The following is a 13,765-nucleotide window of genomic DNA, read 5'->3' as shown; positions in this document are numbered from 1 at the left end:
CTACAATACCTGAAAACACACACGACCTGGGTAAATGCAACATGTCCGCAACAGAGCTTAACATAAACTGTGCAGTGGTCTGGATTACACCCACCACTGAAACTTTATTGAAATTCTTAACCTTCAGTTAAAGGCTTATTACGATCATAAATCTGCAGTTTGTATTTTATCCTCACTAGCTTTTCAATAATAATCTCTCATTAGATAACTCAGAAGCACAACTCTGTTTTTTCCTTAAGTTTTAAAATCGCTATTCTGGAAGTTAAAGAAAATTCCCACAAAGGCAGAGAGACACCCAGAGAATGGATCAATCTACAAGTTCATGGGCACCTCTAACTATGTACTTCTCTCAAGCGGTCTAGAACAGGAGTGTTCTAAATATAAGAGAATCCAGAACTATGCAGATGTGACTCTGAAGATTATAGAAACTGTAGCAGGTGGGAATAGCTGGAACAGAGGAAAAAGAAAAAAACCTCCCACAATGCAATTTGCTTTTAAAATGCTGCGAACTTAATTCAACAGGTGTGATCCCATAAGGTGACCTGAGTATTCACTGTTTCCTAGTGGGGACCTAGCAAATATGTTAGGAGGACAGGCTTTAAAGTGATCAGCTATCAATTATCCAAGGGGCTGGTGGCCCAGGTTATAGATTATCCAGCCAAACGCTTCTTTTCCTTTGGCTTCTTTTAAGTTTTGTGTGGACCACAATAAAGGGTAAAAGAGACAATGAAAATGTAGTCCATTAACTGACTTAACAGCTTCTTTAGCAAACATGTGAGGGGATATGAGACTGCAATGATGTTATGAATCATTTATAATGTTTTTATCCTTTTTAATCTTCCTTCCATTTAATTTTCCAGTCAACTTGCATGCCTACCTTCTCAGGGAATATTTTCTTAAGTATTTTCTCAAGTGTATCTACATGTTTCTTTTCTAAGAAGCTTTGACCCAATCTATAAGATTAACCAAACGTAAAACATCTAAGAATTCTCTAACACACAATATACGAAAAGTACTATCTGTCTGAACCTTAAAACATCCACCGCTCTGCAAGGCAAGAAATTTTTCACTGTCCTGAGACCAAAAACAAAAACAAAACAAAACAAAACAAAAAAACAACAGACCAACTCAAGAGGAAAAGTGTTTTTCTTACTTTGTCTTGTATAGATGCATAATACCATGAACTATTTCAACTGATGGGTTTCCACTAAAGAACGAAATCTGGTCTGGAAGCTGTTTGGATGGAGAATCGGGAGTAGCATTTATGCATTCTATACTTTGATCTTTACTTCTCTGTACAGTGGGAGATGCTTCTGAAGACTTCCTTTCTTCCATTGTGGCTTTCGGCTCATCTTTCACAAATCAAAAATTAGCAGATTATAAACTGATAGGAAATATCTAATTAGCTTAAAATTCTAAGTCAGAAAAATAAACTTCAACAGAGAAATTGTAATGTATTGCATTAAGAACTGTATTTACAGAGCAGCCAAGTTTTTAGGAGCATCTAAACTTGAAAGTACTCTTCGCCCCATAAAAATTTCATTAATACCCACAGAAACTTAAGGATGGCTCTTACATTTGGCAGTACCATAATAAAAACAGATGTCTTCCATCATGTGCTCCTAAATGGGATATCCAGGGCTATTAATTTGGAAAATCACATCTACCAGCTCTGTTCACCTCCACGCTGGAGAGAAGTACACAGCCAGTCTCTGGATTGGAATGAGCTGGCAGTGTGTGTACAGGGTGAGGGGAGAGACACAACATGTTTATCTGGATTCAGTGGTGATCTGCCACTAACCTAGATAGCAAGAAGCTCTCCTCACTGAATAAAGCTGTCAACCCACCTAGTTAGTATTAATTTAGGAGAAATATTTGGAGATGCTGAAATGTGGCCTCACAACCTGATGTAAGGCACACAGTTAGTGAAAGATATAAGTATGCTAGAGGTCAAAATCATGGGTTCATGGAATAACATGTATAAGACAGGCAACCAGGGACTTATGATACCCAAGTCTGGGGTTTTAGAAAGCATACCTGGATTGGACTTCATGGTCTCAATGATCATATCTGTCATTTCTCGACGGCCAAGATGCTGATGTATGATTGCTGCTTTCTCCCCCGGTGACTTCCCTTCTAAAGAGGCTACAGCTGAAGCTAGTGTCTTCTTTTTGATCTCCTCATCAGACATTTCCCCGGCTAAGGAACACATGAATGATTAATATCTGATAATAAAACACATTCTTCTTCACTTTCAATGTATCCATCGATAAGCTTGCCTTTTCTCTCTGCTGCCCTCCTCCAAGATAATAAGGTGCTTTTGCATCTCTCACTCACCTCTGGAGCTCCTCAGTGCCCAGTAATAAACACCCAGTGCAATAAATTCAGAAATGCGGGGTTGTTTTAGTGAAATAATGCACTTTAAAGCAAATCAATGAAAAAAAGAGCTTTAAAGAAGGTTCAGCAGTAATTATGTCCACATTGAACCAACATTTTAAGTAATCTCTAGTAAAGTGAAACTGTGTTGAGCACCAAATGAAGGTCTTAAGTCCATAAATAAAAATGTGAAAAACCTTTAGCAGCTGTCTTCTTAAAAACCCTGGATTAGTCTCAGGCCATGAATCATACCATGAACATCTGTGATCACATAAAAATGGAAAAGGAATTTGGAGACTTGATTGAAATACTCTTACTATAAGTTCTGCGAGAGCAGGAACCAGGCCTGTTTTGCCCACCACTGTATTATCCCCAGCACTTACACCACAGTGCCTAGCACACCCTGGAAGGTCTTTGAAGTTTTGCTGAACCAGTGAATCAATGACTGGCCCGTGTAGAAGTGTGTACGTGCCTAATGTCAATTCAGGTGACTTTCACAACTTAGGGATCACTTGTACTTGAAAGGTGCTTGTAACCCATTAAAGTCATATTCAATTTTTAATCTGCAGCTCCAAAATTCACACACTCAGGGGAGTTTCCAAGGCCACCCTCTCTACCTGCCCCAGGCTACCTCACAAACCAAAAAGATCCTCTTGTGATAGCTTTCCAAACTTTTTCTTTCCTTCACAGCTTTTCACGGATGTAATTCCACATTCATTCTGTAATTATTTAATTCATCTGTCTACCTCATTTGAGTTGGTGGTGCCATTAAAGCAGGGACCACGTGTGATTCTGCAAACAACGAAAGTCCTAGCAGAGAGTGTGCATCCGGTAATTACTTCTTGAATAAATGTTATTGTTAGGAAATTGCTGAAGGTCCAAGGAACACAGTCACAGCTTCATTCCCCAGGAAGGGGGCTGTGTGGCTGGTAATGAACAGCTCAGGCTCTCAAGCCCAGCTCGGAGTAGGAATCCCAGTTTCGCCACTTACACACAATTATGGGCAAGTCATTTGATCACTGGGCTTCGGATTCTCAATCTGTACCTAACAGGGCTGGTGTGAAGATAATGAAAGACGACAGTGCACACAAAGTGTTCAGTCCAGTGCTGCGACACAGTAAGTGTACAGACTTTAGCTACAGTCACTACTGTAGTTGCAGGGCGCCTAAATAGAAATTCTCCCAAAGAGTAGCGATTTAATTAAACCACGAACCGTCACCATCTCTGGGATCCAGTTGCTGCCTTCACAAAGCCTGGAGGAGACCGACTTACACAACTTGACTCCAACCCTGGGTGGAGAGGGCGTCGCGCCAGGTATAAACAGAGTGCCCGTGGGAAGGCACCAGGAGGGAGGGACCGGGAGGGCTTCCCAGAGATGACATCCGAGAGGCCTATTTAGGATGGATGGAATGAGACGGATCTCAACTACCTCCCGGCTTCTTCCTGACACAAAGGCCCTCGCCGCCGCCTTTCCCCGGGCCAGTACTTTGGAAGGGCGAGCCTCTCGGGCCCAGGAGCGGGGCTAGACGGAAGGCTGCGAGGCCGCGGGACTCACCGGCGGCGCTGAAGCCGAAGCCGGCGGGGACGGGCGAGTGTTCCGCAAGCTCCAGTCGGATGACAACCAGTGACACACTCATAGGGCAGGCGCTGGCCGGCACGGGCCCCGGCGGGCTCAGGCGACGCTGGGAGGCGAGCTGAGAGGCCGAGCGGCCCAGGGTCGGCAGCGCTGCCACCGCCTCAGCGCCGCCGCCACTGCCTCAGTAGCAGCAGCTCCCCGCGTTACCCTCCGAGCCACAACAACCCTCACTTCCGCCTCCCGGCCGCCGTCGCCGACCCGCGAGGTTACGCGTGCGCGGAGCAGCGCCCGCTCCGATTGGCTAGGGTGGCCGCCACGTGACTGGCGTAACGGCGCGGAGGTGAGTCTGCGTTCCCCTCACCGGGTCTTGAGGAGGTCTGCGGGAAGGAGGGTTAGGAAGGTTCAGGAGCTGGGTTCCGGGTTAGGCCGATTCGTCGGTTTGCGCCCAGGCTGGAGTTTACGTCTTTGAGAGGTCTTACCCTCAGGCTGCCTTCCGATGCTGAGGGGTCCCCGGGTCCGCGAGGTCTCCGAATTGTCGGAGGAACCGTGACCTGTGGCGAGCTCTTGCCCCTTTGTTGTGTCGGACTCCTCGCTGTAACGCTGGAGGAGTTGCTTTGCGTTAGGCACATTTTACACATAGGTACACCAAAGCTCAGAGACGTGCAGAGAGGGGTACCCGCCTCCCTGAAAGCCCTTGAGGAACAGGGACTCCATTGCGGAATTTCTGACTCTACCGAGATAGGGCGGTGGGCTGATAAATCGCACGGTGTTGGGAGTTAGATCTGGGTCCTGCTCCCCGCCCCATAACACAAATGTTTACTGAGAACCTACGCACTGCTGGGGTGGTGGGGATATTTTCGTGATAAACACACAGTTCCTGCTCAAATGGAGTCGACCTTGATCATCTGTATGACCTTGAGCTAGGTTTTGACATAAAATTGGATAATATACAGTCATGAGCATAAAATAGAGCCTGTGGCTCTACATATACCCCTTTTCCTTAGATTCAGCTTTCTTTCCAGTATGTCAGATTGCCTTTAGCATATAGATACTGGAAGCCACAATCAATATGTAAACGTCGCACATATGACAGGATGCTATTCCAAGCATATAACAGTAACCCATGCTATGTGTGTGACTGCATCTTACGGAATATGTTTCAATCAATACACACTGTTTAGATCAGGGTTTCTCAATCTTTGCACTATTAACATTTTGGGTCCCAATAATTCTTTGGGGTGTGTGTCCTGTACTTTATAGGATATTTAATGGCATTCCTGGTCTGGCCCACTAGATACCAGTAGCACCCCCCAAATGGTGACAACCAAAAATGGGCCCTGACATTGCCAATTGACCCCTTGGGACTAAAAATCACACCTTGTTGAGAATGGCTGTGAAAATTCATATGCCATATTCACATAGTATGTGCATATAACATGTGAGACCTCATGAACCTTTTATAGTATACTACAGTAGTAGTATAACTTTTTTTTTTAGGGAAGGGAGTGGGGAGAAGAGGGAGAGCAAGAGAATTTTTTTAGTGTGTTTTTTTAATGTGTTTTTTTTAATTTTTAATTTTTTATTAACACATAATGTATTATTAGCCCCAGGGGTACAGGTCAGTGAATTGCCAGGTTTACACACTTCACAGCACTCACCGTAGCACATACCTTCCCCAATGTCCATAACCCCCCCGCTCCCACCCCCCAACCCTCAGTTTGTTTTGTGAGATTAAGAGTCTCTTACAGAGAGACAGAATCTTAGGCAGTCTCCATGACCAGCAGCAGAGCCCCATGCAGGGCTTGATTTCACAACCTTGAGCTCATGACCTGAGCTGAAATCAAGAGTCGAATGCTAAACCAACTAAGCCACCGGGAGCCCCAGTCGTACTAACACTTAATAGTATGCCAGCTACTAACTTGCGTGCTTTACATACTTTATCTCATGTAATAGTAACAACTTTGAGATTGGTATATAATTATTCCCATTTACAGAGGGAGGAGGAACCTGAGTCTCAGGGAAACTTGCTCAGGATCTCACAGTAAGTGGCAAAGCTAGAATTCAAACCCAGGCAGTCTGATTCCAGAGCCACATTCAACCTCTTTACTGAACGATCCTCTTAATATGCGACAACATACAGTGTGCATATTTACAAAAGCATAAATTAAGTAGCAAGGCTACATTATCATACTCATCTCATTCTGAAAGTCAGAAGACCAATATTCTCTATGGTACAGAAGGAAGACACTAGTTCCAGAGAATAGCTGACTAGTGACGGGCAAGTTGGCTTGTTACCGTTCTTTTTGGTGATCAACAACTAAACCTGTCCCGCTGCCTTCCCTATTTTCTGATTCATCCAGTGTAACTCATCCTTCCAGCTCATTTATACTGAACACCTGCTGTGTGTCTAGATACAGTGCTGGCCCCAGGGGGATGGGTATATACAAAAATGATATATATATACAAAGATGAAAAAGACAAGATGAGCCTTGGTTTAAGGAGCTTACAACGATAAGAGCAGATGAGCGTGCAAAGAGTTACTGTGTCATGGAGTAAATGTTCTAGTGAAGGTATGGAGAAGAAACAATAGGAGTTTAAGGGGAGAAGAAAAAGTAGTACTAGAGGCTGCCTGGAAAAGAAAAATCCTCAGGTTGCCTGGCTGGCTCAGTCAGCCGAACATGAGACTCTTGAGTTCGAGCCCCACGTTTGGTGTGGAGCCTGCTTAAAAAAATAATAAATTTTAGGGGCACCTGGGTGGCTCAGTGGGTTATGCCTCTGCCTTCGGCTCAGATCATGGTCTCAGGGTCCTGGGATCGAGCCCTGTATTGGCTCTCTGCTCAGCGGGGAGCCTGCTTCCCCTCTCTCTCTGCCTGCCTTTCTGCCTACTTGTGATCTCTCTCTGTGTCAAACAAATAAAATCTTTAAAAAAATAATCAATTTTTAAAAGCCTCTGCAGAGGAGATAAAGATAAAGCTGAGGCTGTGATATAAAAATGAGTGGAAATGTACGTGCAGATGAAGCGGGGAAGGCCGTCATGGTCAGTGCGCAGGCACCAAAGCATGGAGGTGGGAGAGATCAGGGTTTTGGCCACTCTGAAGAGAGTGTTGGGAAGTGGCTAGAACAGAACCGTCATCTCTGGTTGAAAGGAGTAAGCAAGCTGGTCATGGGAGCATTGCCCACTCATCCATTAGCACCCTCCGTGGAGATGCGAGTCAGCCCTTCGGGCCCCAGAGACGACTTTCGTCGCCATTAAGCCCTGACACAAAGTTTTTGACGCTTTTATGAGCCTATAAATAAACTCCTTTCATCATAAACTCTGGCCTTGGCGTGGGAACATAAGTAAAACTGAAAATGCAAATCCACCTTTGAGTTTTTCATTTCAAAACCTACCCCCCCCATTCTGCAAATTTTCAATTACATGAAAAACATAGTATCATCTTGAAGATTTACTGCTTGAGGACCCTTTCCTTAGAGTCTTCTATGGTTTATTGAATCCTGATGGCCGCACTGAAGTGACTCCTGTACACTTACAGGCTGTCTTCCCATACTGTTTTGTATCAGTAAATCAGAAAATCAGAAAATCAAACCTGATTTTTAGTAAGCTTTGAAGCTATAGAAATGACACAGAAGGTGCAAAGATTTTCATGTGGAACTGACTGCAAATAGAATTTGCTTTCATCATTTTGTTTTTACCCCAGCTTTTTATTTCAGACAGAGAAGAGTTGAAAGAACAGTACAATGAATGATCTCTTATATACTCTTCATCTAACCCTTCACCTAGATTGACTAAACATCCTGCCACTTTTGGTTTATCTCTGTCCCCATATATAGATATGTGTGTATATACATATGTGTGTGTTGTGTGTGTATAGTTTTTTTTTTAAAGATTTTATTTATTTATTTGACAGAGAGAGAGATCACAAGTAGGCAGAGAGGCAGGCAGAGAGAGAGAGAGGAGGAAGCAGGCTCCTGGCGGAGCAGAGAGCCCGATGCGGGGCTCGATCCCAGGACCCTGAGATCATGACCTGAGCCGAAGGCAGCGGCTTAATCCACTGAGCCACCCAGGCGCCCCTATAGTTTTTTTTTTTTTAACCTTTTGAAAGTGTGTTTAGAAAAGAGACAAATGGGGAACCGTTAGGAGCCTGCTGGTGTGATTGGGAGCATCGTCAGTACTAGGAGGTGGTCAGTAGTGGGCATTCTGGGAGTATACAGGAAAGGCTTCTCATCTATTCTGGTAGCCAGAGGAGGTTTCATGAAGGAAGTGACAGGTAAACTACAACCTAAAGGACACTTCAGAATTAGCCCGGTAACAGGTAGAAGGGAGCAGTCCAGGGTAAAGAAACAGCACAGGAAAAGCCATGGTAGCTGGAGGAGAACATCATGTGTTTGAAGAAGCTGCGTGTAGATTTGCATGTCCACATCATCTAGATTAAAGTGAAAAAAGAGGGAGAGTTGCTGCCGAGGAAGGGGCCAGATTTTAAATCTTGATTTTAAATTTTGGGGCAGGTTAAGGAAATGAGAGTTTATCTTGAGGGCAGTGGGGAGACATTGAAAGTTCTCAAGTGGGGGGCGCCTGGGTGGCTCCGTGGGTTAAAGCCTCTGCGTTAGGCTCAGGTCATGATCCCAGTGCCCTGGGATTGAGCCCCACATCGGGCTCTCTGCTCAGCGGAGAGCGTACTTCCTCCTCTCTCTCTGCCTGCCTCTCTGCCTACTTGTGATCTCGGTCTGTCAAATAAATAAATAAAAATCTTAAAAAAAAATTTTTTTTTAAAAAAGAAAGTTCTAAATGGGAATAAGATGTGGCCAAATTTGCGATTTTGAAGGTGCACTCAGCTCTGCTTGAAGAGTGGAGAAAAACGAAGAGTTTGAGAAGAGGCAAGGGAACCCATTAAGAGGCTTGTTGCAATGATCTGTGGACAAGACCATCTGTGGGTAGTAAGTGGAGAGAGGTAGATGGCAATTTTCAGAAGGAAGACAACAGCACAGAGCGCATGGAATTGAGGTGACCAAGCGGGAGACTGAGAGAAATCAGGGGTGAATCCCAGTTTTCTGGCTTGAGCAGCTAGCTGAATGGTGGAACCTTTTACTGGGCTAAGGAGCCTAGAAAACAGAGTAGTCCAGGAGGGTAATTCCAGTGTCGTTTGAAGTGTTTGCGGGAGATCAGTGGAGATGTCCAGTTGGCACGCCTAAGTGCCCAGATGGAGGTCTGGATTGGAGGTAGAGAAGGCAAGCTGTGCCCTGTGTCTTCTTCTCATGCAGCCTTGGCCTCAACATGTACATAAGGCAGCTCTTCCAGTCCTCACATCTCCAGTGGGCTCGGAGGGCAACCTTCCTGAAACACAGCCAGGGGAGGCTCCAGCGAGCCAGGCGATGGGCACATTCTGGAGGCGGCACCTACAGAGCGGTGATTTTTGACATGAGTGGAGTTCTCATTCCTTCTCCAGGGAGAGTGGCTGCAGGTGAGCTCTTCATTCTGTTTCACTTTTGGAAACTAGGGTCGGCGCAGGGGGAATGAAATGTGTAAGGGGAGGCTGAGAGGAACGTTTGGGCAGCTCTTCATTTCCATGTTACCTCATGGCCTGTCTTCGCTGCTTCACCTCCTGCCATCACGTTCTCATTCCAGCCAGCAGGAAGGAAAAAAGGCCTAAGAACTGACCTACTATGGTGGCTGGTTGGGCAGTTTTCCATGCTAAGCAAACCCAAGTACAGGTTTTACATGCCCCTGAGTAAATATTTCCTATTGACCTTAAATATGAAGCAGTTTTACCAGCAAAAATGAGTTTGGGGGTGCCTGGGTGGCTCAATGGGTGAAAGCCTCTGCCTTCAGCTCAGGTCATCATCCCAGGGTCCTGGGATCGAGCCCCACATCGGGCTCTCTGCTCAGCAGGGAGCCTGCTTCCTCCTCTCTTTCTGCCTGCCTCTCTGCCTACTTGTGATCTCTGTCTCTGTCAAATAAAATCTTTAAAAAAAATGAGTTTGTTTGGGAATAGCAAGAGAATTGCAGTTTGGGACAAACAAGCTATGGCCAACACCACAGGCTAGTCCCACAAAGGAGAGGAACATTATTTTGTGGAGAAAGAGGAGGAAACTGGGAGGGCTTGTTTTGAACAAAAGTCCACTGGAGAAAGGCAGGAGTTCAGGGCAACGATGATTTCTCATCAGCTGAGGTGCTGGGGTAGTGAGTTAAGCACACATCTTTCTCCTGCTGAGGCCAGGAAGTGATGATCCTGTCCCTTTGGAGATTCTATTGGGTTCTGTTAACTGACGGAACTGGGAAGGGCATGAGAGCTCCCCCTTCTGGCCTCCTGGCTTCATTTCAGCGAGGTTTCCCTTCTCACATGACCTAGCTAATAAGCAAGTGGACTCAGCAGTTTTTTAACCTCCAGCTGCTGCTGGGCCCTCAGCCTCTCTATTCTTCTGCTCATATTCCACTGGCATTTACGGCAGGGCAGTTCCCACCTCCCCAGCAGCCATCCTACTCTCTGCGCCACAAACCTGCATCCTTGACCGGCAGCCGAATCTCCTTTTGACAAAGGTCACTGGACAAAACTGAAAGTTTTCTCAACTTTCTCCAGAGTATCTGCAGAACCTATTCGCTTCTCTCCACTCCGTCTGCCTCGGCCCAGGGTTAGCTCTCTATCTTCCCCCACCGCACCATCACATGAGCCTCCTAAGCTGTCAGTCTCTGCCCGCCCCCCGCCAGCACTCTGGGTTTTCTGCCACCTTCCACACAGCCCCCAGAATTACCTTCCTGAAATACAGATCTTATCCCCTCCCTTCCTTGCTTCAAATCCTTGAGTGCCTGTGCTTTGTCCCTTAGATGAAGTCCAGAAGCTTTCACTTGGTATCCGAAGGCCTCTTGCAAATTAGCCCTCCCGTCCTTGTGTTGCAGCATGGCCCACGGTTCAGCTGCCATGGACTGACTTGATATTCTTTAAACCTGCCAAACACATTTACATTCTTGTGCCTTTGCAAGTTCTCTCCCCTCTGCTGGCAGCTGCCCTTCCCCGTCCTGTCTACCTGTTCAGATCCTACTGGTACTTTTGATGGTAAGTTGAGCAGTATGTTAACTGGCTCAGTGCCTGGAGTCTTGTGCACTCACTACATCTCGTGGTGATTGTTAGTATTGATTTTAAGACTTCGCTTCTGGGAAACCTTCTCTGACCTCCTCCCTGGGTAGAATGTCCCCGGCTAGCATGTCAGCGTAACCTCTACCAAGGTGTGTTCTGGTTAGCAAAGTTTTTCTATAAAGGGCTAAATAGGCTTTGCAAGCCATACCACAACTGTTCTGTTTTGCTGTTGTGGCAAGAAAACAGTGACAGCAGTAAATGAATGGGTGTGGTTGTGTTCTAATAAACCTTACTTACAAAAACAGATGGGAGGGGCACCTGGGTGGCTCAGTGGGTTAAGCCCCTGCCTTCGGCTCAGGTCATGATCTCAGGGTCCTGGGATCGAGTCCCGCGTCGGGCTCTCTGCTCGGCGGGGAGCCTGCTTCCCTCTCTCTCTCTCTGCCAGCCTCTCTGTCTACTTGTGATCTCTCTCTCTCAAATAAATAAATAAAAATCTTAAAAAAAAAAAAAAAAAAACAGATGGGAGACAGAGTTGGTTCCCAGGCCATCCTTGCTTCAAATTGCAAGTTTGCAAATCCTTGCTTCAGTTTATACATCTGTGTGGTAGTCGTTATATGGATGTACCATAGTTGATTTAACAAGCCATTTATTCATATACATTTAATTTCTGGTTCTCTTTTTTTTTTTTTTTCTTAAGATTTTATTTCTTGGGGTGCCTGGGTGGCTCAGAGGGTAAGCCTCTGCCTTTGGCTCAGGTCATGATCTCAGGATCCTGGGATCGAGCCCCGCATTGGACTCTGCTTAGCAGGGAGCCTGCTTCCTTCTCTCTCTCTGCCTGCCTCTCTGCCTACTTGTGATGTCTGTCTGTCAAATAAATTTTTTTAAAAATCTTTAAAAAATATATTTTATTTCTTTATTTGAGAGAGGAAAGAGAGAGAGAGAAAACAAGTGTGGGGAGGGGCAGAGGAAGACTTGGGACTTGATCCCAAGACTTGATCCTGAGAGACTCCAGCATCATGACCTGAGCCGAAGGCAGATGCTTAACCAGCTGAGCCACCCAGGCACCCTCTGATTCTTTTTATTATAAGTAATTCTGCACAGCCTTGTACATATTCTTTGCTGACTTTTATGGATCTATCTGTGGGAGAGATTCCTAGAAAGTAGGATTACTGCATTGGATATACATTTAAAATTTTGCTTTCCATAGAGGTTGTGCTTGTTCCCACTCCCATCAACAGTATGTGAGAGTGCCAGCTCCCTTATGTACTTGCCAATTCTCAGACCATAAAAAATGTGACACACTTTAGTTCTCAAATTAAACAAGTAGCATTATTTGGATTGAGCTTTAAACGCCTTGCTATTCTTGGGGCACCTTGGAGGCTCAGTCGGTTAAGCATCACCTTTAGGTTCTGGCTTAGGTCATGATCTCGCAGTGGTAGGACTGAGCCACTCATTGGGCTCAGGGTCGAGTCAGCTTAAGATTCTTTCTCCCTGGGCGCCTGGGTGGCTCAGTGGGTTAAAACCTCTGATTTCGGCTCAGGTCATGATCCCAGCATCGTGGGCTGGAGCCCCGCGTCAGGCTCTCTGCTCAGCAGGGAGCCTGCTTCCCTCTCTCTCTCTCTGCCTGCCTCTCTGCCTACTTGTGATCTCTGTCTGCCAAATAAATAAATAAGAATCTCAAAGAAAAGAAAAAAGATTCTTTTTCTCTGTCCCCCTCAGCCCCTCCCCACTCTCCTACTTACATGCTCGCTCTCAAAAAAAAAAAAAGTCTTGCTGTTCTCGAAAAATACAGATCAAATTGGTAGCATCGATTATTTCTGAAGATTGAGACTGTCATTTACTTTCTTTTTTTATACTTTCTATGGTGAGATATGTTCAGTGCACAGGCCTTATTTTATCACAACAAAAAATGTGTAAAGCATATTATGTCTTAGAAATAATTACAATTATTTCATTTTTTTTAAGTTTTTTTTTTTTTTTTTAATTTGTTGGAGAGCGAGACAGAGATAGTGAGAGATGGCAGGAGCAGGGAGGAGGGGAGAAGCAGGCTACCCACTGAGCAGGGAGCCTGATGCGGGATTCCATCCCGGGACTCCAGGATCATGACCTGAGCCAAAGGCAGTTGCCTAATCAACTGAGCCACCTAGGCACCCTGCTTTATGTATTTTTGCCCCACAGCAGCTATATTTTAGAAAGAAAAAACAACCTTGTACAAGAAAAAGCAGCCCCTATCTAAAGGTCCCCGGTGTACACAAATGCTGATCTGTTCACTGCTTGAGCATCCTGTGGATAGAAATTTTCTTCCTTAGGGGCTCCTGGGTGGCTCGGTGGGTTAAAGCCTTTGCCTTTGGCTCAGGTCATGATCTCAGGGTCCTGAGATCCAGCTCCACACCGCTCTCTGCTCAGCAGGGAGCCTGCTTCCCTCTCACTCTCTGCCTGCCTCTCTGCCTACTTGTGATCTCTGTCTGTCAAATAAATAAATAAACTCTTTAAAAAAAAAATTCTCTTCTTTAGTCCACAAAGATGGCATCCCCCAAGCAAACGTTTCCGTGTACCACGAGCCCCACTGCCATACGGGATTACTGCAGTTTACAAAATGACAGGCTTGTTTGTGAGCGCCAGCAGCATCCAGCTGATTATGCATGTTATTCCGGTGCTACCTGCCAGGCCAGTGTGAATGAGCCGGCTAATGAGAGACCTGGGAAGAAAAGACACAACGCAGTGTCCAGAGTCCCTTCAAGCA

At 45.6% G+C, this 13,765-nt stretch overlaps 2 protein-coding genes across 2 annotated transcripts in view; one reads left to right on the top strand and one right to left on the bottom strand.

Annotated features, from left to right (window-relative positions):
- Positions 1-4,182, bottom strand: part of LOC123954205 (BRCA1 associated protein) — a 29,426-nt gene extending 25,244 nt beyond the window's left edge. The window contains exons 1-3 of the mRNA XM_046025162.1: positions 3,932-4,182; positions 2,038-2,199; positions 1,154-1,352 (exon numbers count right to left, since the gene is read on the bottom strand). Coding sequence (XP_045881118.1) covers positions 1,154-1,352; positions 2,038-2,199; positions 3,932-4,013 — 443 coding nt within the window. The 5' untranslated portion in view covers positions 4,014-4,182. The remainder of the gene's footprint in view (positions 1-1,153; positions 1,353-2,037; positions 2,200-3,931) is intronic.
- An 84-nt stretch (positions 4,183-4,266) lies between these two features.
- ACAD10 (acyl-CoA dehydrogenase family member 10) overlaps positions 4,267-13,765 on the top strand; it is a 38,184-nt gene continuing 28,685 nt past the window's right edge. Inside the window, exons 1-2 of the mRNA XM_046025978.1 lie at positions 4,267-4,292; positions 9,212-9,411. Coding sequence (XP_045881934.1) covers positions 9,225-9,411 — 187 coding nt within the window. The 5' untranslated portion in view covers positions 4,267-4,292; positions 9,212-9,224. The remainder of the gene's footprint in view (positions 4,293-9,211; positions 9,412-13,765) is intronic.

The sequence above is a fragment of the Meles meles genome, chromosome 12 (assembly GCF_922984935.1).
Source record: "Meles meles chromosome 12, mMelMel3.1 paternal haplotype, whole genome shotgun sequence".
NCBI lineage: Eukaryota > Metazoa > Chordata > Mammalia > Carnivora > Mustelidae > Meles > Meles meles.
This window is presented reverse-complemented; position numbering and strand designations above follow the sequence as displayed.